The following is a 26,105-nucleotide window of genomic DNA, read 5'->3' on the forward strand; positions in this document are numbered from 1 at the left end:
CAGGAATAGGCCAAATAATTTTTTCTCATAATGACCTGAAAAGAAACATAGTTATTCATTAAGTCTTTCAAATAAAATCATACAAAGCCAAAGCTACAAAGAGCCAAGGTTATGGTAAATTATTCTCTAGTAAATGTGTCCTCTGTATGTGGCCTGATAGAAGCTCACTCAAGTTGTCTTTGAGTTTCAGCTTGTTATCTCCTTTACAAACAGAGATTCACAAAATCACAGCCAACAGCAACAAGCCTCTCCAGATGTTGGTGCCTCTGGGAGAAATATGCAGTCCGACTGAGGAGAGATAAAGTCATCATAATTAGCAGAAGAACACTGACATGGAAAAGTTCATTAACATGCAAACTTCAGTTTCAGCCCCACGGCAGCTTATGCAGCCATGGTATTTGGATGTGTCTGGATCTGCCTGTATCAATCATTAGGCATGAACTTATATGTTCACATGGCATTACTGCTGCCTGGGCACCTATAGACGCACATTTCTCATATTACCAAGTAGTCTCTTAGTGTGCAGCCTAAGGCTCTGCTCAAATACCTGCATTTGTAATGCCTTCGTAATGCTAAAGGTGCACTCTGAACACACCAAGAACAACCAACCGGTTCTGAATATACTATAGGTTCTTTGGCATGATAAAAGACCTGAACATGCTCAGGAATCATTGTGCTGCATGAGACTTCTCCTATCCTAACAGACACAGATGTAGCCTTATATAGACAAAACAAAACCGCAGGAGTTGAGGATAAAGCTTGATAACAATGAGCAACAGATTTTCAGTGTGTGAGTAAAGATTGGTCAACTGGCTGGGGGTGGTGGGGGCATCAAACTTTTTGTTCAAACACATTACTCAACATGAGCAAAAAGTATATGCATAGGTGAGGGACCAAAATCAATTTCTAGTTAATATTTAATAGAGGTTCCCAAAAACAGGACCTCAGTTGACTAGAAGTAAAATAAATGTGTAATTATTATTTCATACAGGGGATGGTAGAAGCTGGAAATTAAGTACTCAAGTACTGTACTTAGGTACAATTTTGAGGTACTTGTGCTGTACTTGGGTAACTCCATTTCCACTTTTTATTTGACAGCTTTACTTTGCAGATTCAGATTATGAATACAAAATTGAATCAACAAATAAATAGTTTTTTTTGTTTTTGTTTTTATAAATGAAGTTAGCCAGCAGTAGGCCTATATAAAGTAGCTGCAACATTAAAGTGATGTTGATGTTGTAATGCATCAATAATACAATAACACACAACCACAATACTTTTGGTACATTAAGTATATTTTGATGCTCTACACACAAAAGGAAGGATATCTGTATGTGTGTGTGGGTGTAGATATGTGTGCGTGTGTACAGTATATGTGTTTAAGAGTACATATATGTCATATGTGACCATCTAGCCTCATTCAATGCCAAACACACACCCATTATCCACATCACACACACACACACACACACACACGCACACGCACACACGCACACGCACACGCACACGCACACACACACACACACACACACGCACACGCACACGCACACGCACACACACACACACGCACGCACGCACGCACGCACACACACACACACACACACACACACACACACACATTCTTCAACCTGCTTTTATCCCCTTGTGTTGTTTTTGTTTTGTTTCGTTTTGTTTTTGTACTTTGCTATTTGTCTTTCTCTGTATAATATATTTTGGTCTTTTTTTATATGCCCCTGCACATGTCTTCACTTGTTTTGTAATCACTTTATAACACAATAAAAAAAGTATATTTTGATGCTACACTACTTTTACTTGAGCAATATTTTTTTTTGTGATCAGTTTTTTATTGGTATTTAAGCATAATTATATAGGGTGGGGTTACAAATTGATAGATCACCAAGAGTAAAATAATATAATCACAAATGTCCATGTACTAATCAATACAAAATTGGTAAGCAGCTACAGAAAAAAAGCAATATTTTAAATGTTACTGGAAACAGAGCTCTTCCACCACTGCTTGTCCCTGTTTCACACTGTTATCTGTTACATTCAGAGGTTTAAAAGAACAAAAAAAAAAAAAAATCACAGCCAACAGCAAAGTCTTTCCAGATGTTGTTCCCTCTGGGATAAAAGTCCAGTTTGAGGCGGATTGAGGAGGCATGGGGGCAAATATTTACTGGAGATCACATTGGCCCGTTTCGATAATAACCTGTGTGTGTTTCAGGTTCTGGCTTGTACATTTTTTTTTACAGGCATGGTATTTGGATGTGTCTAGTCCAGTGCGCGTACCCACATTGCGCATGCGTCCCTGGGTTGAGAGAAAAAAGGAACGCGCTGTAACAGAGAGAGAGCGTTCCAGTAAACCGCTACATTGTTGCAGACTTCATGCTGCTCAGACCAACTGTAACCCATTCTGCGGTTTGCTACATTGTTGCAAGGGATGAACTTTGATGCTTACATCACATCTCTTCTACCAGGGTGGGTGTGATTCCGTTGCAGGCAAGACGCATATTTGGTTTTCCCACGCAGTGTGTGTGTGTGTGTCACCAACGTGAACTTGGTTGCAACATCATTGTACAGCTCGCTTCCACGGATTAGAGCTCATCTGTCGGGTAAGTAAGAGCCTTTTCGAGTAGAGCAGCCTTAGATGTGTGTTAGGAGTTTGTACATGTTTCTAGGGAGGCATGGGACAACCACTGATGTGCTGTATGTAACTGGCCTCATTGGATCACAAGATATCACATTTAATTTGCCTGGCACGACATTTGTGTCAGTGTTTTTAGATTTGTTCCTCTTTCGATCGGGTTGGATGGGTGGATTGACTGTAGACTGGGCTGGAAAAGGACTTCATGTTTGTGAGGGATATAATGACATATGTTCCTGAATTTATTCAACCACATGTTATTATGATCCCTGTGATCAGTGGCACAGAATCTGACTTGAAGTGGAATTTTAAGTCTAAACCATGAGCCTCCTGGTTTTATTTATATCTGTTTTAATAATCAGGCAAGGATACAGAGACAGGATACAGGATATAAGGAGCTGCATTGTTGTTACATTAATAATAACATAGTAACAGTCATCAAGAAATAGAAATAGTTGTGATGCATCAGTCCTGTGTGTTGGTTATTGCTGCAAAACCCAGTGTTTATATATATACTCCTGAATGTAGTTTAACACATTTGACTGAGATGTACACATTGTTTCAGATCTTTTACTTTACAATAAAGTTTTATTTATTCATATTTTTTTTATTTGTAACCACTAATGTTGCTTTTAATGGGGTTTTGTAATATCTGTAACTTGGAAACTGGCTGACAGACTGCGTCCACTGCAGCAGTGACTGCTGGGAAGCACTCGTCCTTGAATCAGTCGGTTTGAAGTCTGCCTTTAGTTGAACACATATCTTCCCTCTAAACATTCATTTAAGGGCTCTAGCTAGTTTCTGCAGCAATTAAAACAAAGAACCACTTGTGTAATTTAGTGTAGCAACAAGAACAATATATGACAACTATGGATGGACATTATCAAGAATTTTGATTTTTCCATTTATGTTTCTCGACCTTTCATAAGTGATGCAACAATGTCCTTAGGTTGGGTACCTGAGACAAAAACAGAGTTCATTTGTAAGAGCTCTGAACCTAAAGTCATATAATTCAGCCGGATGGCTTTATACTGCACTCCACCATGGAAGTCTTTTTATGTGATGAGATCCCTGATCCTGTCTGGCCCTGTGCCACTGATCCTCACAGCTGGATTAGGACAGTGCATTTTGCACTATAAAACACAATGTGCACAAAGTTGCGAGTGTGTAGTGAAAGTGAATCTTGAGAAAACGTGTTCGTTGGAGGAGGGACATTTGGGAAGTCAGCCACGATGACGTCACAGTGTAGGGTACAGAAATGTGACTGTACCCATACGGCCCCAACTGGGTACAGACCTTTTAACTGCAGTTGTTTCAAAAAAAGGTTATTATACAGTCATTTTGGATTAGGGAGATTGGTGTGGATTACTGATCCAGTGCCCTGAGTACATTCCCCTTTTGGATTCTTGTTTCTTGTTAGTGTGGCTTCTGTTGAATTTTAGTTTGGTTGGCACAACTTTTGATTGGAAATGAAATTGAAAAACGTCATCTTTCTTAGGAAAAAAAAGATAGGCTAGACACACAGACAGGAAAATATGATTGAATGAGGGAAATATTGTCAGGGAGAAACATTGAAACCAAATTTAAAGTGCTCATTTAATGTTGACTAAATGTCAGATTTTCACTGAATGTGCCTGGGATTGAACTTTAGTTGATTTTGATACATTGAAACAATGTTACACTAATTATTAACACATTTTCTTTAATCATACAACATTTGTACATATTGTTTTCTACATGTACACAGAGTTCAAGAAAACCTTTCATAAAAACAATTAGCTAACATTTCCAAAAAGTAAGTGAGACAGGTTCAATTTAAATCATATAAATGATAGCAAATATATACTGTAAAGTGTGATCACCTCATGTGATTTCACACTGTCATATGAAAGTTGATCCTTTCTTCCTCCTGCCCTCTTTGCTCTGCTCAGCCTTTTTCTCCTGTGCACCTCTTTGAATCGCTGAAGGTCAGCTGCAATATCTTTTTGTGTTGTAGCAGTGCAAAAATAAAAAAAATAGACAGATGAAAAGTTGATTTATAGACAAGAGCAAATTTTTCCATCCTAATTATATATGAATTAAGATGATCGTTTATACACATTCTTCATTTCCAAGTGTCTTTTTGTTTTGTTTTGTTTCTAACATAAAAAAAAATCTTACAGTACTCACTATTCAGGTGTTCAGGTGTCAGCGTGTATCACCAAAATTTAAAACAGTATGAATTATGTTGTTCTTGCTATGTGAGACCAGATTGAACAGAACCAATATAAGTATCTTTTAATTTATCTTAATGTGGTTAAAAGAGGACATTAACTAATTAATTGTGGCACAAACTCACATAACGTGCAATCTTTCATCACCGTCTCCTTGAAAGGCCGCTTGTCTGCCTTGTATTTCCATCTGAAGCGGACAGAGGACCGTTTGCAGTGATAAAAGAGACTTTTCTGAACATCACCTTGGAAGTCCAACCTTGACAGATTATAGAGAGATAGTGGTGGGTTGGAGTGACAAAGAGAGTGGACAGAAAATAACATCTGTCCAACATGTAATACACTCAGATTGCAGTTGTTGTGTTGGACTGCATTTTAGATGGATGGATGGATGGATGGATGGATAGATGGATATATATCTATCTATCTATCTATATAGATAGATAGATAGATAGATATATATCTATTGTATGTCTGTTGTATTTAGTCATTGTAGCAGCAGCTTTATGCACAGATATTGGCTTAGAGATATTTAGCAGATGACATCCTGCTGCTAATCAGCTGAAACACCATGATATGCCCTTTTTCAGTAACGACTAACTCCTGCTTGAATCAGTCAATCAATCAATCAATCAATCTGGCTTTTAAAATCTGATGAACACACATATGCCCTCAAAACTCTGGTGCACTGATCACTGCAGTGAGGGCCCACAGGCCTCCATCATCATGAGTCCTTGATGGGGGGTTTCATGGATGTATCAGATAAAAACAGTTTATTACCTCCACCAAGGAGGTTATGTTTTTGGTTCGGTATGTTGTTTTGTTTGTCAGCAGGATTAAAAAAAACAAACAATTCTGCCCCGGTTGTCATGAAACTTGGTGGAATGGTGTGGCATGGTCCAAGGAGGAACCCATTCAATTTTGGAGTGGATCTGAATCATGGGGCGTATACACACATTATTTTTCTCCTATTGAAATGGCCTTGGCGGAGGTCTGCACCCTCTGAGTGCCCTTCTAGTTGTTATTTTGTTTAGGTAAATTTAGCCCAACAAGAGCACATAGTATTTGTACAGCAGGATTAACAGCCTCATTTCAATATTGTGAATTTACACACACAAAATGACAAGTGCCTTTTACTAGGTCCTTTAAACTGACTCTGCATTTTCATCTAATCTTGTTGGAGGATCCTGTATTAACACCTTATTTACATTATTTAAATTTAGTAATGCGAAAAATAAATCTGTTGATTTGTTTACTGGAAGGGCACAGGAGACATACACAATGTGTAGAGTGGCGGTGATGGGGGATGTTAATAGGAACAACTGCTCTTTTTTGCCCTAAGGCCCCCAAATGGGTTAATCCGGCTTTAAATATATGACAAAGAAAGGCCATTCTAATCAGAAGTTTCTGTGTCTCCATTTATATCTTCTGCTAACCTCTGCTTTAAATCATTTTGAATGAAAGGAAAAAACAATGATAAGGGAATGAAGGCATTATTGTTTGAAGATGATATGTCATTAAATATATGATTTTAGTATTCATTTGTTCACTTTCACTTCTCATATTTTGGAGCTTTTACTGCCCTACACCCAGATTAGACCGTCCAGATTGTGCTCCCAAACACTGCACATCATCCCAAGGTCAACACTAAAAGACAAAGGAGGCTTGCTGCTAGAGACAGTTTTATGAAACAGCCTTCTAGAGGAAATGTGGTCAATGACTTCCATGTTAACACAGGAAGTAGCCGTCAGCTTTTTTTTTTAATGATGTGATGCCTTCGTCTTTGTTCTTTGAATCCTTGTTCTAGATAATACATGCAAAGAATAACCTGCAGATGCAACACAATGTGCAGTTGATTGCAGATGGGAAGTACCATGCACCATACAGCCCAAGTAAATGTAACCTTAGTTCAATATGTCAGTGTGGGAACAGTGTGACCAGATGTCAGTGTGACCAGATTGATTTCCAAAGTAGAGGGTATGATGAATTTACCTAGTCACCCAAGAGTGTGTATTCCTGGAAGTGTGTGCACGCACGCACACACACACATACAATATGTACAGTATATAGAACTACAGAGCAAATGTTACAGATTATAATCTGATTGTAATACTAAATTGATTTGTTATTTTAAACACTAATTATTTCACCTAATTTCTCAAATGTTTCCACATAGCAATTCATTGAATTTTAACATCCAAAAGAGTGCCCTGTTGACTTGTTGAAGACTTGACTACAAGTATGAATCATGTGCTGCAAGAGAGCATGACTATGGAAGATGTCTTTTGATTAGTGTGAGTTGACTTGTAGTCTCGTAAGTAAGCAAAAATACTTTTGTATAGCTTTGATGGAGGACTCCAAATATTATAATACTGCACAATCATAATTTGGTTGGCTTTTTGTGTCTGTATAGCAATATATCATTGTTTGTTATCATTGTCGTTAGAGAAACAAATGACTTCTGAAACACATTTCCTCTTGAAACAAACAAGAATGGAAGAACAAAAACAAATACCTAAATTATATAATGGAAAGTGGATGACAAAGCGCACAGGATTGGAGGAGAGCAACAAGAAGCAATATGAAGCATTACAGATCAGTTAGTGAAGCAATAAAAATAAAAACAGGTTAATGAATATGGAAATAAGTCTATCTTTCCTGTCATGGCCACAAGTTCCTCTTCATCTAAACCACCTGCCATGTTCTAAATGTGTTCATTTGATCTCATTTCAAACTTGATGCTATAACACTTATTATATAAAAGTTGACATTGTGACAATATTTTAGTGAATTGTCAGTGTTGGTTTGGTCAAGTTTGCATTTGCACTGCGTGGCAGAAGCTATAGATGTTTCAACCATTTAGCCGTTTTATTTAGTTATTTCAACAATTTATTACTTTTAGCTAGTTCAGCCATTTACTGTATTCATACTTTTAGCTAACCATTTATCCATTACTTTTAGCTAAGTCTTTAAAAATTATACATTGCATTTAGCTGACTATTTCAACCATTTGTCCATTGCCTTAGCTTCTTATTCACTACTTTTAGCTGCTTCGACCATTTATCCATTAGCCTAGTATTCACGTACAGTCTTTCCATGTACCCCTGGCAACTGCAGAAATACCCCCTGGGGTACAACTACCCCTAGTTTGGGATCAAAATTGCCCTCATCATGACTGCCACAAAAAAAAGTCACCACGTCTTATCGACTGTATTCTGTGGCTCCCTGAGGATGTTCTTTTAGGAAGCAAAAAGGGTTCATTATAGCCTGTAATTTCTTTGAAAGCTTTTCTTCATAAAAGCGGTCAAAGTGTTACAAATGGGCACCAGATTTAGCTCTTCTGACAGGATTAAATTGTGGGATTATGTGTTTTAGAGGTGACTTTCTACTGTGAGCAGAAAACACATGTGACTCTCTTTAGAGAGTGTGTCTGTGGTTGTGAAAAATCAGCTGGTACAGTAGGTGACAGGGGTTTAGAGAAGAAGGTCATTTTGAGTCATCATTTATCCACGTTGCAAGGACTTTACCCATTTAGAATCGACCCATTAAATCTCACAATAAACCTGTTAGGCCTTGTATTCTTTGTTCAGCCACATGTTCAACTGGGACATAAATGAATACACGATTCATACATCAATTTGATCGGTAATACTGATTAATGAGAGCGTAATACCTGACTTACATCCTTACTCAAAGCTACCGTAACACAAAAATACAGAGCTCACATTAATACCACTAACTTGACATACATGTTAATCTGTAATAATTAGCTTTGTTAATGACAACATTAGCATATGTCTCTACTAATGCTACAGTAAGTACCTATAGTATAAGCCTTGTCTACCCTCACCTTCCTTTGGAATTTGGGAAGAAGGAACCAATAAATCCCTGACAACATTTTCCCATGCAGCGCTTTTGGTGGAATTACTTCCTCAGTGCTGCCTGACTCATCTTTAATCTCTACAGTGTGTGACTAAACTCTTTAGGTGGTCTGTCTAAATTTTTTTGGTTCTTTGGTTAGACTTGCAGCAATGCTTTAAGTAGGTCTGTGGTGGAGGGCTTTTCTGACAGGTCTAAATCTTGAGGACTTTTGCCAGTGTCAGTCAGTCGGCCAGCGTTCCTCACGGCATCGACCCCCTCTGCTCTCCCAGTGCGCCCTCCCTCTGCCCCTCTTCCCCCCCACACACTGTATCACACACACAGCCAGGTATTATGCTGCTCTGCTCTTATGTAGCCTGTGGTGTCTGTGAGGAGGTCCTTGGCCTCCTGTGCTTCACAATCCTGCGAGCTACAGGATGTCTCGCTGTTGTAACTCTCTCGTGTTCAGGAGGGTGGGGGTGAGGAAGCTGGAGGTGATGGGTAGTATTTTATACCAGATGTTGATGGGAATAGAGGGCTATAGGGCCATATGTAGGGCTGCAACAAATTATTTTTCATTAGCAATTAATCTGTCAGTTATTTTTACGATTCATTTGTCTAAAAAAAGTCAGAAAAATCTTCCCAGAACCCTCGTTACAAACCGTAGTTCCTCTATATGTGAGGAGTTTCCTGTTCACATGTGCAAATCTATTTAAGTAAAGACAAGTAGAAAACAAGAATAACAAGTTGGTTGCGCAGTGCTAATGTCAGATCATTTTGTGCTTTTACTACAGGGAGAAGCCCAGACTCATTACATCTGCACCACTGAGGATATAATCACTGGAAATGAAAGAGGGAAAAGGTAAGATGTTCTGTAGGAATGTTGTGGTTTTTTGTTGATATGTAATTGGTGGCTGTACAACTCCCTGAGAAGCTCATTTACATTTTTTGGAAACGTAGGCATCAGTTTGCAATATTTAGGCACTTGATAATCATGAAGTGTGTGAGAAGAATCTGTACCAATTTGAACTACTCATTACTTTAGAATATATATATATATATTAGAAAAGCAGCATATTCTCACATCTGAGAAACTGGGATTAGCAAATGTTTCATCATTTTTGCTCAATAAATAAATGACTTTAGCAATTATTCATTATCAAACTTATTGTTGATTGAATTTCTGTTAGTTGACTTATGGGTTAATCATCTAATGAGCACTACAAGATCTACAATGAATACAGGCACTGGACAGTTGGATCATGTGCTACCGCTTCAAAGCCAACACCCGCACAATAGAGGGGAAAAAACTCATCTTGCTTGTTTCACAAAAGAAAAAAAAAGATGCATTTGAAGTTCGCTCCTCAAGACATTCTTTAGTGTTTGCGTCATTTCCTAAACAATAACTTAGGATACAAACACAGACCAGCCTCATATCTGGCTCAGGATGAAAACACAACCGCTCCTCTGTAACTCCAAGAATCTACACCCTGATTCAGGAGGCTGCAATTGGCTATTATATCATATTTTATCTTGTCAAATGACGGCTTCGTTTTACAGGGAGCGGCTTGAGTGTCCACATGTTGTGGAGTAAAATCTGCAGAGCGTCCCTGTGGTGGTGTGAATCGATCATGTGGTTTCCGCTCCTTCACTGTTTCCAAGTTGGGGTGTGCATGATGTACTGGTAGATTTACAGCGGTATTACATTACTGTTGTTGCAATGTAGCAAGTGTATATGCACACACGTGACATGCACATCTCAAAATAGATATTCAGCTGTGCACTCGCTATTGATTTTCAGTGATGGGCTGGCCCTGAAGCAGTGTCAGGCATGTTTTGTACCACCCTTTGCTTGTGTGGATGGCTCTGTAAGTCATGAATTAGGAAGATTGTTGGTAAGATGTGCATCGCGCATTAAATAGTCAGATGTGTGTAACGTTACATGCCTTTTAATCTGGTTTTAACTGTAATCTGAACTGTCCGAAGCAGCCAAGCACACAGTGCTGAAGCCGATGTGATGCTGTGGGATTGCAAATATCCCTCAGTTCAGGGACCAAGTGTCTCTCAGTCCAGCATGATCCTCTTAAACTGATCAGCCTTCATCTGCTGCCCTTCTCTCTCTCTCTCAGCTTCTATTTGACTTATTCTCTCCTTCTCTTTTGCTGCTGTGTTTTTCGTTCCTCGCATCGATTTGTTTCTCTGCCACTCCCATTTACTCCATAATCATCTGAGCCTACAGTAAGTGTAGCCACTGCATCTGATTTGTATGTGCGTGTGAGTGTGGGTGTGGGTGTGGGTGTGGGTGTGGGTGTGGGTGTGGGTGTCGGATGCCCACTACTCAATCACTGTGGATTTCATTTTATGGTGGTTCCTCTTTCAAATTTCATTTCCTCTGAAAGGCAGGATGCTTTTCATAAAGCAGTTTGAAGGAGGTGCTAATAGACTCAGCTTTTCTCCTTTGTGTACTTGTCACCTAGGATAACCTCATGCACTGTGTAGACATGAGAGGACCAAGGAGCACGTGAAGATGTCCCAGAAGGCAACTAAAAGTAAGCTAATTTACTGTGGGTGTTTTTTTTTAATCAGATGTTGTTAATGCTTTGTTCTGATTACTTGAATGACACTTTTCCCTCTCTTGATATTCAGTAAAGCAATAATCTCATCTGTGTTATTTCTGCAATGATGAGAGGATTATGGACCAAAATGCTCATGGTCACAGATTAATAATCAGATCTTTAACATTATAACCACTATTATTATATTCTATATTTATTGGGTTGCCTGTGCTTTGTACCACCAGTTACTTTTTTTTTTGCCTTTAAAATCAGCAGAATTATTAAGACTATTGACCTCGAGGTCACAGATTGAAATAATCCACATCCATCAGAGAAGAATGGCACTGCACATCAACATACTGTATTCCACACTGATAACCATCCCTACTACACTTTGCAGCAACAGTATGCTGTTGTGCCTCTAGCCACACAACATATAGGCACTTCTCAAAAAGTCTTGTTTACTCCAGATGTTGCCTAAATTATTGTGGGAAAACACAAAGCTGTCCTATTTGTTTACTTTGATTTACAGGAGGGTTCTTGCCTTTATACTGTAGACAAAGACCCGTTGCAGTGATTCATTTTCAACAATAGAGCTACAGTGGCATTGGAGGTTGCTTTATTTTGTTGTGCCAACAAAGTGTTTGAATAATGGTCTGTCTTAGTTACCATTCGTTTCTTGGTACTTATAGGATGTTTAGCTTGATCACCGTGAGGTTGCTGGGCAACCAGCGGAGACTCCAGGAGGTCACTGCGCCTGGCCCCACACATAACAGTAACCTCCTGTAACACTGCAAATTTGTCGCTTTTACACTTCGGTTTTTGTTCGGATTAAACAATTGTTATTTTTGGATTGAGCCAGATTAGCTGTTTCCCCAGTCTTTGTGCTGAGCTAAATTAACCAACAGCTGGCTGTAGCTTCATATTTGGTGTACACTGAAAGTGGTATTGATGTTCTCATCTTACAAAAGAAAGCGAATACCCCAAATTCAAATATTTCCCTAAATGTTAAACTATATTTTAAGTATCCATTATTATTATTTTGGATGTGTATGTGTGGTCCTGAAAACTGTGATGCCTCGATGGACAGGTTGAAGAGAAGCTTACAATATTTCATCACACATGGATATGAATTCAAGGAGATACCACTTCTAATACTGACCTGTCAAAATTCAAAAGCATACTCTGAGTGTGCAGTATACATAGATTGAAAAAAATAGAGAGGATGAGGGTCTTGAGGATAATTTAATGCTTATATGTTTTTTGTTTTTTTACTTGACTGGTATTTAAAGAAGAACACATTTAGGTGTTATTGAATAAGTTATACCTTTAAAGTCAAATGATGCTACCTAATTTGTGAGTTTCACTCTCTGCTATCAAATTGAGTCCATAGAGGGTGGAGCGTTTCCTGTAGACCTGCACAGTTATCTCTAAATAGCAAGTGGCATTTTTACTGGAAATCCATTAATATTCATTTCAGTTGCATTTTTCAGTACCCAGTCTTATACTGATACTAACACCTGCGTTAAATGGGATGCCAACTCTTGAGCAGCAGCTTTTTTTCAAAAGTTTTTTATTTGTTGTTGATTAAAATCACACATGGAGTGGATTATTTTCTGTCATAGGGTCAGTCACTGCCTTAAAATCAAAGAAATCTCACTTTAATGTGTCAAGACTTTGAAGCCAGCATGTGTTGTATGTGAAGTTTAATTCTTGTACATTTGTCTCTGTTTTTGTCTTCTTTCACTCCAGCATGGTGCCTTAGGCTTCTCCCAATTCTCCTCTTCTTCCTCTCCTTTGTCACATACTACTGCTCCTATGCCATACTTCAGAGGTAATCACACACAGACACACACACACTAACACAACCATGACTTTCTTTCTCCGTTGTTCTCGGTATTGAGGTTACACAATTACACAAATGCCAATTTCTGGTAAAAAAATTAGATCATGAGGTCTGTGCAGTGCTGAGTCACATTCTGATCATCCGGCGGTGAGCTGCTGGTCAATTTAGTCCATCATTCGTGCCCGTTCTTGCACTTTTTGAGTGTTCTGGACCCAGTTACTGGCACGCTGCGTTTTTATGGATTCAGCAGTAACATTCATGCCAATTGTGGTGATTGTCTGTCTTTCAGCTACGGAGGCACCAGCAAGTCTCCGAACAGTAGCAAGTCGCTGTGTGGTGGCTGGCTAACCCAGAAGAAATGGGAGAGCCTTAACTTTAAGTGAGTAATGGCACGTCTGTGTTTTTTCTACAAACTGGAGGGAGTGGATGTCTTATTAAAGGAGGAAGGTATGCCAGTATTTTTATTTGAACATAAGGTGCCAGGCTCCTTGGAACTGGTCCTTACCAGTCATGAAGGAAAAGTATATTTCAGTGAGAAAGAACAGGACTTATTATGAAAAATTATTTTCCATCTAAATCATGCACATTTCAGCAGCTCAAGTGGAATGCGTTGATGAAATGGTTGAGAGGGAGAGTTAATATAAAAACCAACATTGGCTAAGAACAAACTCTTGATAAAGTTTAATTTTTTGTAGCCAGACAATAGCGTGTTTGTCCTCCTCAGGTTCTGCCTTGCTAAGTAATCATTGTTCCACAGCGCTGAGCCCCCTCTCATTTATTTTCTCTGTTGCTCTATTATCAGTTTATTCAGCTGTATATTTACTGTTGGTCTTTTTGCAGACTCTGTTCTGTTACAAAATAGCGATATGGTCTCCATCTGTGGTTTGTCCCAACCTCCTCCAAGGTCACTGTTTATTTCTTCAGCTCAGTAGACCGTCCACTGCCCGCCCTTTGACCTTTTCAACAGTCAAGATTCATAATCCCCCTGTTAAAGAACATGATTTGCATTCTCACATAAAGCCGCTGGCTGGTTGTTCTTGGGTTTCCACTCAGTCATTACAGTCACAGGGAGGCCTTCCAGGCAATCAGAGTGACATTTCTCTAATTAGACCCCTCCCCAAGGATTTATCCTGATCCCCTGCGAAGAGCTAGCTGGCACACGAGGGCAATAAATGTCTGAGAGACTCACTGTCAAAGACAGTAGGTCATAAACAGCTGGATTCTGAAGCTAGCGAACACAGAAACGCAACTGCTTCACATATTACAACCTGCCACATTTGTCTCACTCCACAGGCTCTGTGAATGTTATTGTTTTCTTTCCCTCCTCAGCAGAGAAATGCCAACAGGGGCTTTTAATGAGGGAAATTGCTATTGAATGACATCATGTAAATGGCTGGTTTACTTATAATGAGTCTGGTTTACCTGCTTAATAGATACCAGAACATTTGGGAAAGTTAAGACAAGCTTTTCCATGTGCCAATATGAACACTGCACTGTTTGGCAGCACAGTTGGTGTTGTCCATTGTGTGGTTTGGTAGTTTTTATAGCCCCAAAAATTAAAGTTGTTTTCTCCATCCTCGCTGCCCTTACTCACTGTCATTCATATCCTCCCCTCTCTCTCAGCCATAAACCCTCCTGAAATATAATTCATCTATACAGTGAAACCCTGTGCACTGCAGCGTTATGTTGTAATTCCTGCTCTGACATTTTTTCATGCAGCATTAGCAGACAGACGCAGCTCTTTCTGAAACTGGAGGATTTCTTCTGGCGGGAGCATCTGTCAAATCTGGCATTACCTTATGGCATTAAGAGCAGTGGTATGTTGACTTTACATTGCCCTCTGCTCTTTATGCTTAGTTTACTAAGTATGTCTCACATCCTGGTATTACTGGTTGTTGTATGAAGGTTTCATATGTTTTTTCATATATTCACTTATTTCTACGGGTCAGGTTTGCAGAATTAAAAATAACTCTTTATATTCTGTGATTATTTTATGACCATATCGGACTGCAATAAAGTCAAAGTGCTTTTCTAAAAAAGACAACAATTCATTCATTGTGGACTTCGACCATGTATTTTACTACACGGCAGTCTTTTATGTGATTTGCACATCTATATTCAAAGTTTTCAAACAATCACACCATTTCAGCTGCTCCTTTTCTCGCTTTCCCTCCCAGAGCTGCTGCTACTGAAAGTTCTCGCTGTGATTGCAAATTATCAGGTGCCAGCCAACATTAAAAAGTAAGTGTGAGCACACTTCAGCCACTTCAACACTCATGATACTAAAGCTCATTGTTTTATTAAGCCAGGTTTCTACTGATTTAAGTCCATAGTGCAGTACAGTAATAATAATATATGGTAAGCCCAGGACTGACGCCAACAAATATCTAATAATTGACACTACAACAGGAATATTCTTCAAAACGTTGCAATTGGTTGAAGATGTTTTCCAGCTGTGGTACACATCCTGTAATATGCCTTCAGTCCTGCATGACTTCATCACTGTGATTATAGGTACTTATGGGTAGCTGCAAGTGCTTAGCCACATAACTGTCCCTCATTTTGGTCAAGAAAGCACCCTCGGGTGCTCTTGCTCTAGTGATGAATATGCTGTCACTTATGTCTCTAGAGATGGTGCCATTTTGTTTCTCACTGTACAAAAAACTCATGTTTCTGTGTGGTGCTTTTCTCCACAGCCTTGAATGCAGAACCTGTGTAGTTATAGGCAATGGCTTTGCCATTAAAAACAGCTCGTTGGGAAGCACCATCAACAAATATGACGTTGTCATCCGGTAAGCGCAAACGGAGAACACCTCCTGAAATATTACTGTACTATTTGGCATGCTGTTCATAAAGAAGAGGAATGAATTAGGGTAAAAAATACAAGTTTTGTAAACTTGCTTTGCTACAAGCTATGCATTTTAGGAAGCCAAATTGTGACCCATCAATAACGATAATGACATTTTTTAAACCGAGGACCTCTTCATAACCACCCTCCTGTTTCAGGATCGTTAGGACTGATAGATTAGGAACAGACGGATCCTTGCTAGATGACCCTAAAAAGGGAATGTGGTGATTTTCTCCACCACTGAAAGCAGGATATAAATTCACTTGGCTGCACACTAATGATGGACAGTATCCGACTGTGTGACCGTCTGACCCTGACATAGAGCAGTCGTCTCAGCAATTAGCAAACTTTTCTTCAGTTCTTTTAAAGGAGAAAAAGAAAGCGTTTAGTTTACTCAGGGACACAAGGCACTCAGCAAATCTGACTTTACAGCCTTGGAATGAACACATGCATTCTGAGTTTTTATAAGCCTCTTTCAAACAGCCAGAATTTGGCCTGGTCACAATGCATTTTTCTCTCCCCATCAGCCCCCCCTCATCCCCCTCCTCTTACATCTCTCCCTCTCTTAGAAGCTAATCGTTCCCTAGCCAAGTAGAGTTAGGTTATTGACATTCAGAATTCAATGCATGCCTGAGAGTTTGACGTCATTGGGCTGCTTCTGTCATAGCAACACCGTTAGACTCTGTTAAAACCTGTCGAGACTTAAGTTTCCAAAGTGCCAACTTATCATTTAATCAAACAAGGTCTCCGTCTGTGCTACTGTGTTAATTATGTGGCCAAGGAATGCGTTATGATGTGGTTTTTAGAAGATTTGTTAGTAATTTGTGCGCATAAGCTTTAATGTAACATTTTAAGGTATGTTTTGATAGAAAGTCTGGAAAGTGACAGGACATATCTAGAGGGAAAAGAAGAACATCCTGGTTGCTGATTTAATGGTATCCTGGTTGCTGATTTTAATGTGTAATGGTACACATCCTGCATCAACCGGATTTAGTTCTGCATAAGCATAATTCCTTACAGGCAGAAATAGAACAAACATTAACTGAAGAAACAGAAGCGTTTATGAATCACACTCAACTAACTGGGAGAATCAAGTCACAAAATAATGTGTTTAAACTTGTTGAACTGTTAAAGGAAAAAATGTGATCATGTGATAAGATAAGTAATAGATAGTCGTTAATACTTCAGATGAACTGCTTGCTGGTTGGCACACAAGACACAAGCTTCTGTTACTCATCTGCAATCTGTCCTGTTGACTGTTTCATCAGTCTTGCCGTAAAAACAAAATTAAGCATGTTCCCGGGGTTTACTCTCCACATTCTAAGGTAACAATTACTTTGTTAGCATACAAAAAAACAACACCTCCCATGAAAATGAAAAAGAAAATGATTGAATTATATTATGTCTTATTAATATAATTATATTATATGTGTACCATACAATGTATTGTTCCAAAGCTGTATTTTTTTAGTAATTTTGTGTTATTACAATTGTCAATGGGATTTTGAATGAGGTTTTCTTACTTCAGAAACAGAACCCAAAAGTTGCTGTTTCTCTTAGGCTCCCTATTCATATACTTTCGGTTGGAGTCAGTGACAAGTATGTGAAGTTATTAACATAAAATTGAAGTTTATTTGGAAAGCTTTAGGAAGCCCACACTGCTAACCCCAATATACATTGTTATCACTACAAGAGAGGAGGCGAATGCAAAGTTAGCATGAGCCAGGATAGACACAATTATGAGAATAAGATCCAGGTTGAAAATGTTGCCGTTAATGCTCGACAACGTTTCAAAGGCCAAGATGCGATACTACTGTGTGATTAAACTCCTAAAGTATATGCATGAGTGATTGCAAAAAAAGGAAATAAAAATGAAACAAACCTTAAAATTTGTGTCCCTGAATATAGTATTGTGTCTCTGCTTCAGGTTGAATGATGCCCCAGTGAGAGGCTATGAGGAGGATGTGGGGAACAAGACCACCATGAGGTTCTTCTACCCTGAGTCGGCCTCTTACAACCCTGGACTGCACAACGAGCCCGGCACGCTTATGGTCCTGGTGCCTTTCAAGCAGCAAGATCTCTGCTGGCTCAAAGAGATCCTCTATAATGAGAAGAGGGTACAGGATATGTGTGAGAATGCACTCTCTCTCACACACAAACACACACATACACTTTCCATCTCACTCTGTCTCACTTTCTTTCTCTCCCTCTCTGCTTCGCATAAACACTCTCCTTTTAGCTTCTTTTCCAGCCCTTGCCAGCCATCCATATCAGGGACAAATACTTAAACGGTTCGACTCCAGTGATGCCAGTGCCCTTCAGAGTTAAATGCGGTTTCCATCGCAGACATCCTTCACTCTGCTGCTCCCGGCACCTCCGGCCTCCTCTGCTAATAGTTGCAGGGTCATTACCTGCTAATTTGCACATCGATTCGGTTGCCTCCAGACATGAGGGAGTCCTAGTTTCAATTGCATCTCTGTTTGTGCAAATGAACTCAGAATGCCAACTAAAAATAGCAATCTTGTGCTCTCTGTCTGTCCTTTTGTTCATTTCAATTTCACAACATCCTGCGTCTTATCTTTCTCTATGTTTATGTGTGCTTTCCAGGTTAGGAAAGGCTTTTGGAAGCCCCCGCCCCAAATCTGGTTGGGTGACGTCAGTAAAATCAGAGTGCTGGACCCCCACTTTCTGCACCAGACTGCAGACAGACTGCTGCGGATCCCTCTGCACCCCAAGAGCAAACAGGTGAGCGATCCACCTCCACGTCACTGTATGAGAATGATAACTGTAGTGGCAATGCTTCTCCTCTGTTGCAGCTCATTGATAATGACCATTTCTGTCAACATCGAAAGAATTTTCCCACTAGAACCTTCTCTCTTGTTTGTTCCCTTTCTCCCACACCTCCCTTTTCCCCCTTTTGCCCTTCACTACTCCCCACATGAATGTTAACAAGGCTGGATGGAGCATCCACTGATTAGCCACAGCTCCTCGAATGATATGTCTTGAGCGCTGTGATAAACAGTTTACTGGAGGAGGCATTTCTCTTGAAATGTAGCCGGGTCAATGGCAATTTTGTAGATCCAATTACTGCGAAACATGATGAAGATTAGCTTCTGCTTGGCATTCTAGCATCTCATTACAAGATAAGCTCCTCGTGTCTTCTAGGCTGCACAGTTATCCGTCGGAAAATAATTGGCTTCTGAAAGAGAGCCAACATATTGTATAAATTTCAACCAGATGCTCTGATTTTAGAAAAATGGACAGTTCCCAGTGTTCCATCTCCTGATTATTGATGTTTTCTCAGGACAGTTAAGTCGAAGCATGTTTTGTGACTTTTGGCTCAATGAAACAAATATGAAAGTTAAGATAATTTCATCAAAACCTCACAAAAAGCGTTGGAAACATAATCACTAACTCGTGAAACTGCGACCGAAGAGCAGCGATTGTGCAATGAGAAAACATGACTCATGCCATTTTGTTTTTGCTGTGTACCATTGATTTGTTTTTGTTTCACAAACTGAACGTCAACTCTTTGGCTGAGGTGATTGGATTTTGAAACACCCTGGGATCTGACTTGGAACATTACTCATGTAGTTTTTATTGGCCCATTGCATCCTATCTGTCAAGTGGGGTTTGTAGTGTGTTCGGTAGAGTTCGTGTCTGACGTGGGGTCCGGGCCAAGTTTTGTTTTGGTTCTGCTTGTTCCCCTCTCCTGAGCCCTTTTTGTCAAAGAGTGAAGAGGAGGGGGGGGGGGGGGGGGGGGTTACCCTTTTGGACTGCAGTACAAACAAAACTGGTTGGTGCATGAGAAGAGTGAGCAGTGGGAAGGCAGCGATCCTACAGGCGCCCGACAGGAGCTCTGCACCATCTGCACAGACTGTACAGTATGGAAAAGGCCTGGGGGAGAGGAAGGTGGGCAGGAAGAGGAGAAAGATGGGGGGATATTGCAAAAGGGAGAACTGGGTTACATTTAGTCTGCTTTAACAGTATTAAAACATCTGGAACAGAATTAGCTTTATACATGGCTGCACATATACATTTGATCTTAAACAATAGTGATTTAATTCACTTAAAACACTAAGAAACCTACATTTCTTTCACTATCTTCTTTCTATTTGGTCTTCTTCTGTCTCTCTCCTCTTTTCTGTCCTCGGGTATTCCTTATCCATCAAATACCAGCAGGAGTTCTGACTTTAGCAGACCTCCTCTTTGCAGATACCTCCCTCAGCTAATGACCCTGCCAGATAGACAAGGACCCCCTCAAAACACACACAGGCAAACTCATACTCTCCCCTTTCCTTTTTTACATTTCAGGCACACATGCACACACACACATTACTCTTATGTTCACACCCGTCTCCCCAAACACAAGCCTGTGCTCAGCTCTTGTAGATCTGCCTTGCAGCGGTGACAGTATGCAGCCCCCCCCCCCCCCCCCCCCCCCTCCTTTCCTCCCCTCTCACCAAGGCTCCATGGGCCTGCGTCCAAACTATGCGGCGGGCCGCCCGTATGCTGGCGACCACATGAGGCTAATACACACAGAATGTCAGCTGTGTCCCATTGTGGGGTGTTCGTCAGTTCCTGAATTAAAGACAGTCGTGTTCAGTGCAATAGCAAATTCATCTGGTGTAATGTTTTACACAGGAAAGAAGAGTACAGGAAAGAAGCTGTGATTCAGCTTCTTATCGTGGTTAGATCGCCTTCTGTATCACTGCAGTAGAGCTCACATTTTTTTGTTTTGGTCAAATTCAACCAGGATGACACTTGAGCCCAGCAACACGCACACACACCGATAAACACACAAAGAGAAGAGCTGGACACTTGAGGAAACTTCTTATTCGCACACTTACATCTGAGCTGTTTATCCCTCTATGCTTACCCCTCTATGGACAAACTTTTAGGCACTGCTTTGATGAAGGTCTTGCAGGATGAGGGCTTGGACTTATAATTGTAATTTGTATAGATTCAACACTGGAGAAATGTATTATCGAGAGACGCTGAAAATTTCTATTCAATACCAAAAATGCCACGCAAGCACAATGCACATATTGTAGCTCATATGCTTGTCTAAATACACATATTCCAAAAAATCTCTTCTCAGCGAGGCTTTAAGCAATACTTTGACATTTTTGGATTTGCTTTCTTGCCAAGAATTAGATAAGAAGATAGATCCCACTAAATATGAAGCTACAGCCAGCAGCGGGGTAGCTTAGCTTAGCATAAAGACTGGAAACAGGGGGAAACAGTTAGCCTGGCTCCAAGAAAGAAAATAAATGTATTCCCCAAAGTGTCAAACAATGTATATACATCATCTTATCTGAATCTATAGTCAGTTGACAAATGGTCTTTAGTTTTGGTAAAAATCAATGGTTTAGGTAATCAGTGAACCTTGGTTAGAGGAAATGTAAACACTGATATATGCAATAGAGACGTCCTTGCATTCAGGGCTCCTACAGAGGCAACTTGATAACACGGAAAGCTGTAGAATAGAGAGATATGAAGACTATTGGAGAGGGATGGAAAAATAAAGTTTTCTTCTATCTCCCGGTCATGTGGAAGTGATTCTCCTTCTTGCCTCTGTGAACATGGATAATCATTGACAGAGTCATATGGGAAATGGCAGACAACACAGGGAAATCTCTGTGCACAGTAAGAGCCCGCTAGGCACAACACAACAAACATGTCTCAACTCATTAAATACCACATTAGTTTCTATTTCTAAAAAGATGTCAGTGGGGTCAGATGATGCCCCTTTATCTTTTATGTTTTCAGCAAAGGCAGATCACAAGTGACAAGCAAGGAAACTGCAGAAAAATGAATTTTAGCACTACTTTTAGGACAAAGATTTCTTTTGTGTAGGGCTACACAGGATATTGACATTTTTCCAATAGGAAATATATATGAAAAAATAGAAAAGAACAATGTGAAACATTGGAAACAGGCAGATGGGGAAGACATGCATCAAAGGTCCCCAGCTGGAATCAAACCAGGGTAATTACTTGGTATGCTCAGTCCACCAGGATGCCATGTGATTTATATACAATCTCCTGTAGAGTTTGAGTTAGCCAGAGGGTGTAATGTCATCTGGGCTAGAATTTGCTATGTTTTCCATCTTCTTTATCGCTTTATATCTCTCATTCTGACCATTCAGACCAATCCCGTTGGGAAATAGCACATATAATACATATTATAATAATAATACATATCCACCCCTCCTCTCGGACTTTGACATGTTTATTCACACCTTCACCATGACACATCAATAAGTCATCTCTGGGGCATTCAACTATAACATTATACTGTAGATTGAATATAGATCACCTGTGTATATGCATGAGGACAAAATCACTAGATGTGCAGACCTCTCCACATCAACTCAAGGCAGTAGTTGGTGCCTCAAGTCTTTGAACTGTTGAAGGGGGTCAATACTTCAAGCGACTTTCTGTTGATCGTTATCAAAAAGGATTAATCATTGCATTGTATAGTGCAGTGATGAATACGTTTAATATGTAGGAATTAATGCGTCTGCAACATTGAATCAAAATCGACTGAATGTATTGATGTGTCTGGGACATTAAACTTTCAGCAGCAGCAACGTGCATTGATTTGAAAACAAATCTGAAAACAAATTTAAGTGCCTTGAAACCAGTTTTATTACTAACAGGCAGCTAACGAATGGATTTAATTGGGGGTGATTTGTGCACTCAATTTATTTGGTTTTGGTGAGTATCTTCTATCTAAGACTGCAGCTTTTTGAAATAATTATGTCTGATAAATTGTAGGAAGGCCTGTAAAAAGTTAATTCAAGTAATCAAGATGACTTTCAGTATTTTGGGGGTCTTTTATACCTTTATTAGAGCGTTGACAGCGGAGAGGTGACAGGAAATGAGGGGAGAGAGAGCTAGAGAACATGTAATAAATGTCTATGGACGGATCCATAAAAATAAATAAATAAATAAATAAATAAATAAATAAATCCACAAACCACAAAAATTAGATCTCAAGGGGCTCATCCTCAGATTTAAATTGTGTAAACAAAAAGTTTTTCCCCATTGTGCCACGAAAAAAGGATGTGTCCATGGCAATGTTCCCATAGTGGTTGAAGACCAAATTTTCCAAATCATATATCCAAATTTTCCGATTAACATGATCTCAGTTTTGTGCCATCCAAGCACTGATTTCCATAAGGTTGTCAACAGGTCTCAAATTAGTTTTTGATGAAGCAGGAAACCGTCATCTGCGTAACAATGGACACATACTGTATTTGCTATAGACAGAGCCTAAAAGCAGCCAAATAACAGCCACACAGAAAAAAATAATCTCACCAAACATAATACACAAATAGAATACACAATTCGTATTTCTTTTTTTTCTACTATCCGAGTCTATTCTGATGTTTTTTACATCAACCTTGAACAAAACTGTGTGAAAAAGAATTTGAAAACATTTTGCTCAAAAACATTTAGTGGGAAAAGAGCACGAGTTTTTACTTGTTACTGGCATCAAGAGTGCTTTTCTTCAGAAGAGGCCGTACTGAGGTAGTGAGTGAGTAAGCTGTTGGAAAAACCCAGTTTGCAAAGTGAGACTTGTTAATGTGCAGTAATTCCTCTGTCATGCAATGAAGTGGGGGTCAAGGGTACAGGTGGAGTTGAGTCAAAGAAGACTTCATTGTGTTGAACAAATCAGCAGTGAAAGCTTGATCCCACTGTTCCTTTAAAGTGTTGAGGTTGTTTTGTTTTGCTAGAAGCTCACATGATGTTTGACATTACATAACAGTCATTTGGCGGATGCTTTATATCAAAGTGACTCACAATAAGTGCATTGAACCTCTGTAGGAACAAGAGCTAGATGTCATCAAAAACCAGTGTGTTGTAAGTTTTACATGATGTTCGCAGTGATTAATACTGAGGTCATCTGATTGTGTTCTGCATACGGGAAAGGCTTGTTTTAATGAACTGCAAGTGAAGGTCAGGAGCAGCAGATTCTGTTGCCCTTTATCTCCATCTAGTGGCGGAATGAGAGGCTGCAGTTGAGTCGTAGTATTCCTGCCTGTGTGAAACACTGCACTCTAGCTTTCACTACACAACAGATGCGCAATTTGCATTTTGCTTTTTTACATAAATGCCCTTTTCATAACCTCTTTTATTTGTCTAGCAAAGGTCATGTAGATTTTAGCACCCCTTAACTCCTTAATTTATCTGTGGTTCAAAATGTTATGTGTGTACTGTATGATGATCATTTTGACATGCTTCTGATTAAAGCTGAACGATTTTGAAAAAATATATAATTGCGATTATTTTGACTGATATTGCAATTGCGATATGATTTGCAATATTAGAGGGATTGATAATTTTTATATCATTATTTGCATTTTCATTTAAAAACATTAAAATGATTATGGTGTGATTTTTTGAAGGGATCTGTACCAAAAAAAAATGTTTTCTTTAGTGTGTAGAATATATTGTGTAGGCCAGGACATCTCTGCAGCACGACAACATTTAATTTAAAATGGTATTTTGACATGTTTCAACTTTAACAAATATTGTGCCTCCTGCGATTTGAAAATTGCAGTAGGCCATATTGCGATTTTGATCAAATTTAGATTAATTGTGCAGCCCCACTCCTGATGGCAATCGCAATATAAAAATCCCAGTGTAATTTGGTGTAATTTTTGTCTTTCTTTTTGGGGTATTGTCTGTCAGGAATGTTCAAATCCTACACATAGGGGCTTTAAAAAAGTTTGTCAGGAGACAGAATTATTATTAAAGTGTGCTCCCGTTTATCATTGTTTTGTTTGTTTCAGCAGCCAGTGCATCCTACCACGGGTATCCTCGCTGTGTTTGTTGCTCTCAACTACTGTGATGTAGTCCACATTGCTGGTTTTGGATACCCCAACACAAAGAGCCAAAGGCACCCTATCCATTACTACGGATATGACACAATGAAGTCTATGAAGGTGGGTAACGGTCATCCACAGTACTTCAATGTAGTCTCTGTTTTAACATGTTGTGTTATAACATACCGATGCTCCTCTTTCTCTCTGTTGCAGAATTCTTACCATGACCTCAATCATGAAGCTGAAGCCTTAAAAAGACTGGAGGATTCGGGAGCCATTTTGTACCTGCAACCACATCTATGATACACACACTTTTCCTGTTTGATTTACAGTAATCTCAAGAAATGATTGAACACCAAATTGTATTTGAATTTGGTTTGGGTCATCTCATCCAAATCAGATCTTAATGTGCCTTCTGCAATGGGATACAAGTCTGGTACATCAAGTCATCAGGTCTAACTCTGAAGAATGTTCATCTCACCGGCGCCTTATATTCTGTCAAATTGAAAGACATGAAGAGAGATTTATCTGCTTTTTAAACAGCTTTCCTTCAATTTGTCATGTACAACAACCTTTGGTAATGTAGCTCAGCTTCTTGCATAGCATTTAAAGGTTTTGAATCAATACTTTCAAAGTGAGTTTGCAGGACACTAGCTATTCATGTGGCGACCAAGTTGTCTTGTTTATGATAAGCAAAATTATGTCAGATTTTGGATAATTCCAGTGCTTTGATGTTTTTAGGGCCATGTGATAGTGTGGGCTTATGACTGCCACATCATAGGAGTCAAGCATTTCAGATCTATAACTCACATGTTTTTGTGCATTTCATGCATATCATTGAGCTGCAAAACTAATCAGACCTGATTATTTCTCAATGTATACACTCACCATGGTTTGAGATTAATTTTCATTTTTATCAAGTCAGACTGTTTTACGGTAAAGAGGTGTGTTAAAATGTATGGGGATATTTTGTGAACTTTCAATGTACATTTTAGTTTAAATGAAAGGAAAATTGATCACAAACCTGATTTACACAAGGTTAGATTCACTTTACTTTTAGATGTCTCGGACTGGAAATACGACTTGTATTTTTCCTATTTGTCAGAGTTTTAATTACAGGTGTCTTGGGGTTTTTTAATTTATTTAATCTTTATTTTTTTTTGCTTTTTTTTTCAAAAACAATGCCAGTAAATGGTACCACTGGATATTTTTAATGTACAGAATGAAATAAATTTTTAATTAAAAGGAAATCAAAATGAATGTCATTTGATTCTCATTTAACACAATTCATATATTTATGTTCACATG

The 26,105-nt window shown here is 39.2% G+C and overlaps 1 protein-coding gene across 4 annotated transcripts; it reads left to right on the top strand.

The window, feature by feature from the left end:
• The first annotated feature begins 2,315 nt into the window (after positions 1-2,315).
• Positions 2,316-25,409, top strand: st3gal4 (ST3 beta-galactoside alpha-2,3-sialyltransferase 4). Of its 4 annotated transcripts, none has more exons than XM_074641514.1 (12): positions 2,316-2,612; positions 9,507-9,574; positions 11,190-11,261; positions 13,020-13,101; positions 13,403-13,492; positions 14,833-14,930; positions 15,291-15,354; positions 15,810-15,905; positions 17,889-18,078; positions 18,569-18,706; positions 24,768-24,917; positions 25,011-25,409. In XM_074641514.1, the coding sequence occupies exons 3-12, from the start codon at positions 11,240-11,242 to the stop codon at positions 25,098-25,100; spliced, it is 1,020 nt and encodes a 339-aa protein (XP_074497615.1). In that variant the 5' UTR covers positions 2,316-2,612; positions 9,507-9,574; positions 11,190-11,239; the 3' UTR covers positions 25,101-25,409. The 4 variants fall into 4 exon arrangements, with proteins under 4 accessions (XP_074497615.1, XP_074497613.1, XP_074497614.1 ...); XM_074641512.1 differs by having other exon boundaries at positions 2,334-2,612; positions 24,765-24,917; XM_074641513.1 differs by having other exon boundaries at positions 2,338-2,478; positions 24,765-24,917.
• Positions 25,410-26,105: the final 696 nt, after the last annotated feature.

The sequence above is a fragment of the Sebastes fasciatus genome, chromosome 7 (genome assembly GCF_043250625.1).
Source record: "Sebastes fasciatus isolate fSebFas1 chromosome 7, fSebFas1.pri, whole genome shotgun sequence".
NCBI lineage: Eukaryota > Metazoa > Chordata > Actinopteri > Perciformes > Sebastidae > Sebastes > Sebastes fasciatus.

Bases quoted from the DNA above. Each gene is read 5' to 3' on its own strand.
- st3gal4 (XM_074641512.1), top strand. From the start codon at position 11,240: ATGTCCCAGAAGGCAACTAAAA. The intron at 15,906-17,888 runs GTAAGCGCAAAC...TCTCTGCTTCAG, and splicing joins AAATATGACGTTGTCATCCG to GTTGAATGATGCCCCAGTGA. The intron at 18,079-18,568 runs GTACAGGATATG...TGTGCTTTCCAG, and splicing joins TCCTCTATAATGAGAAGAGG to GTTAGGAAAGGCTTTTGGAA.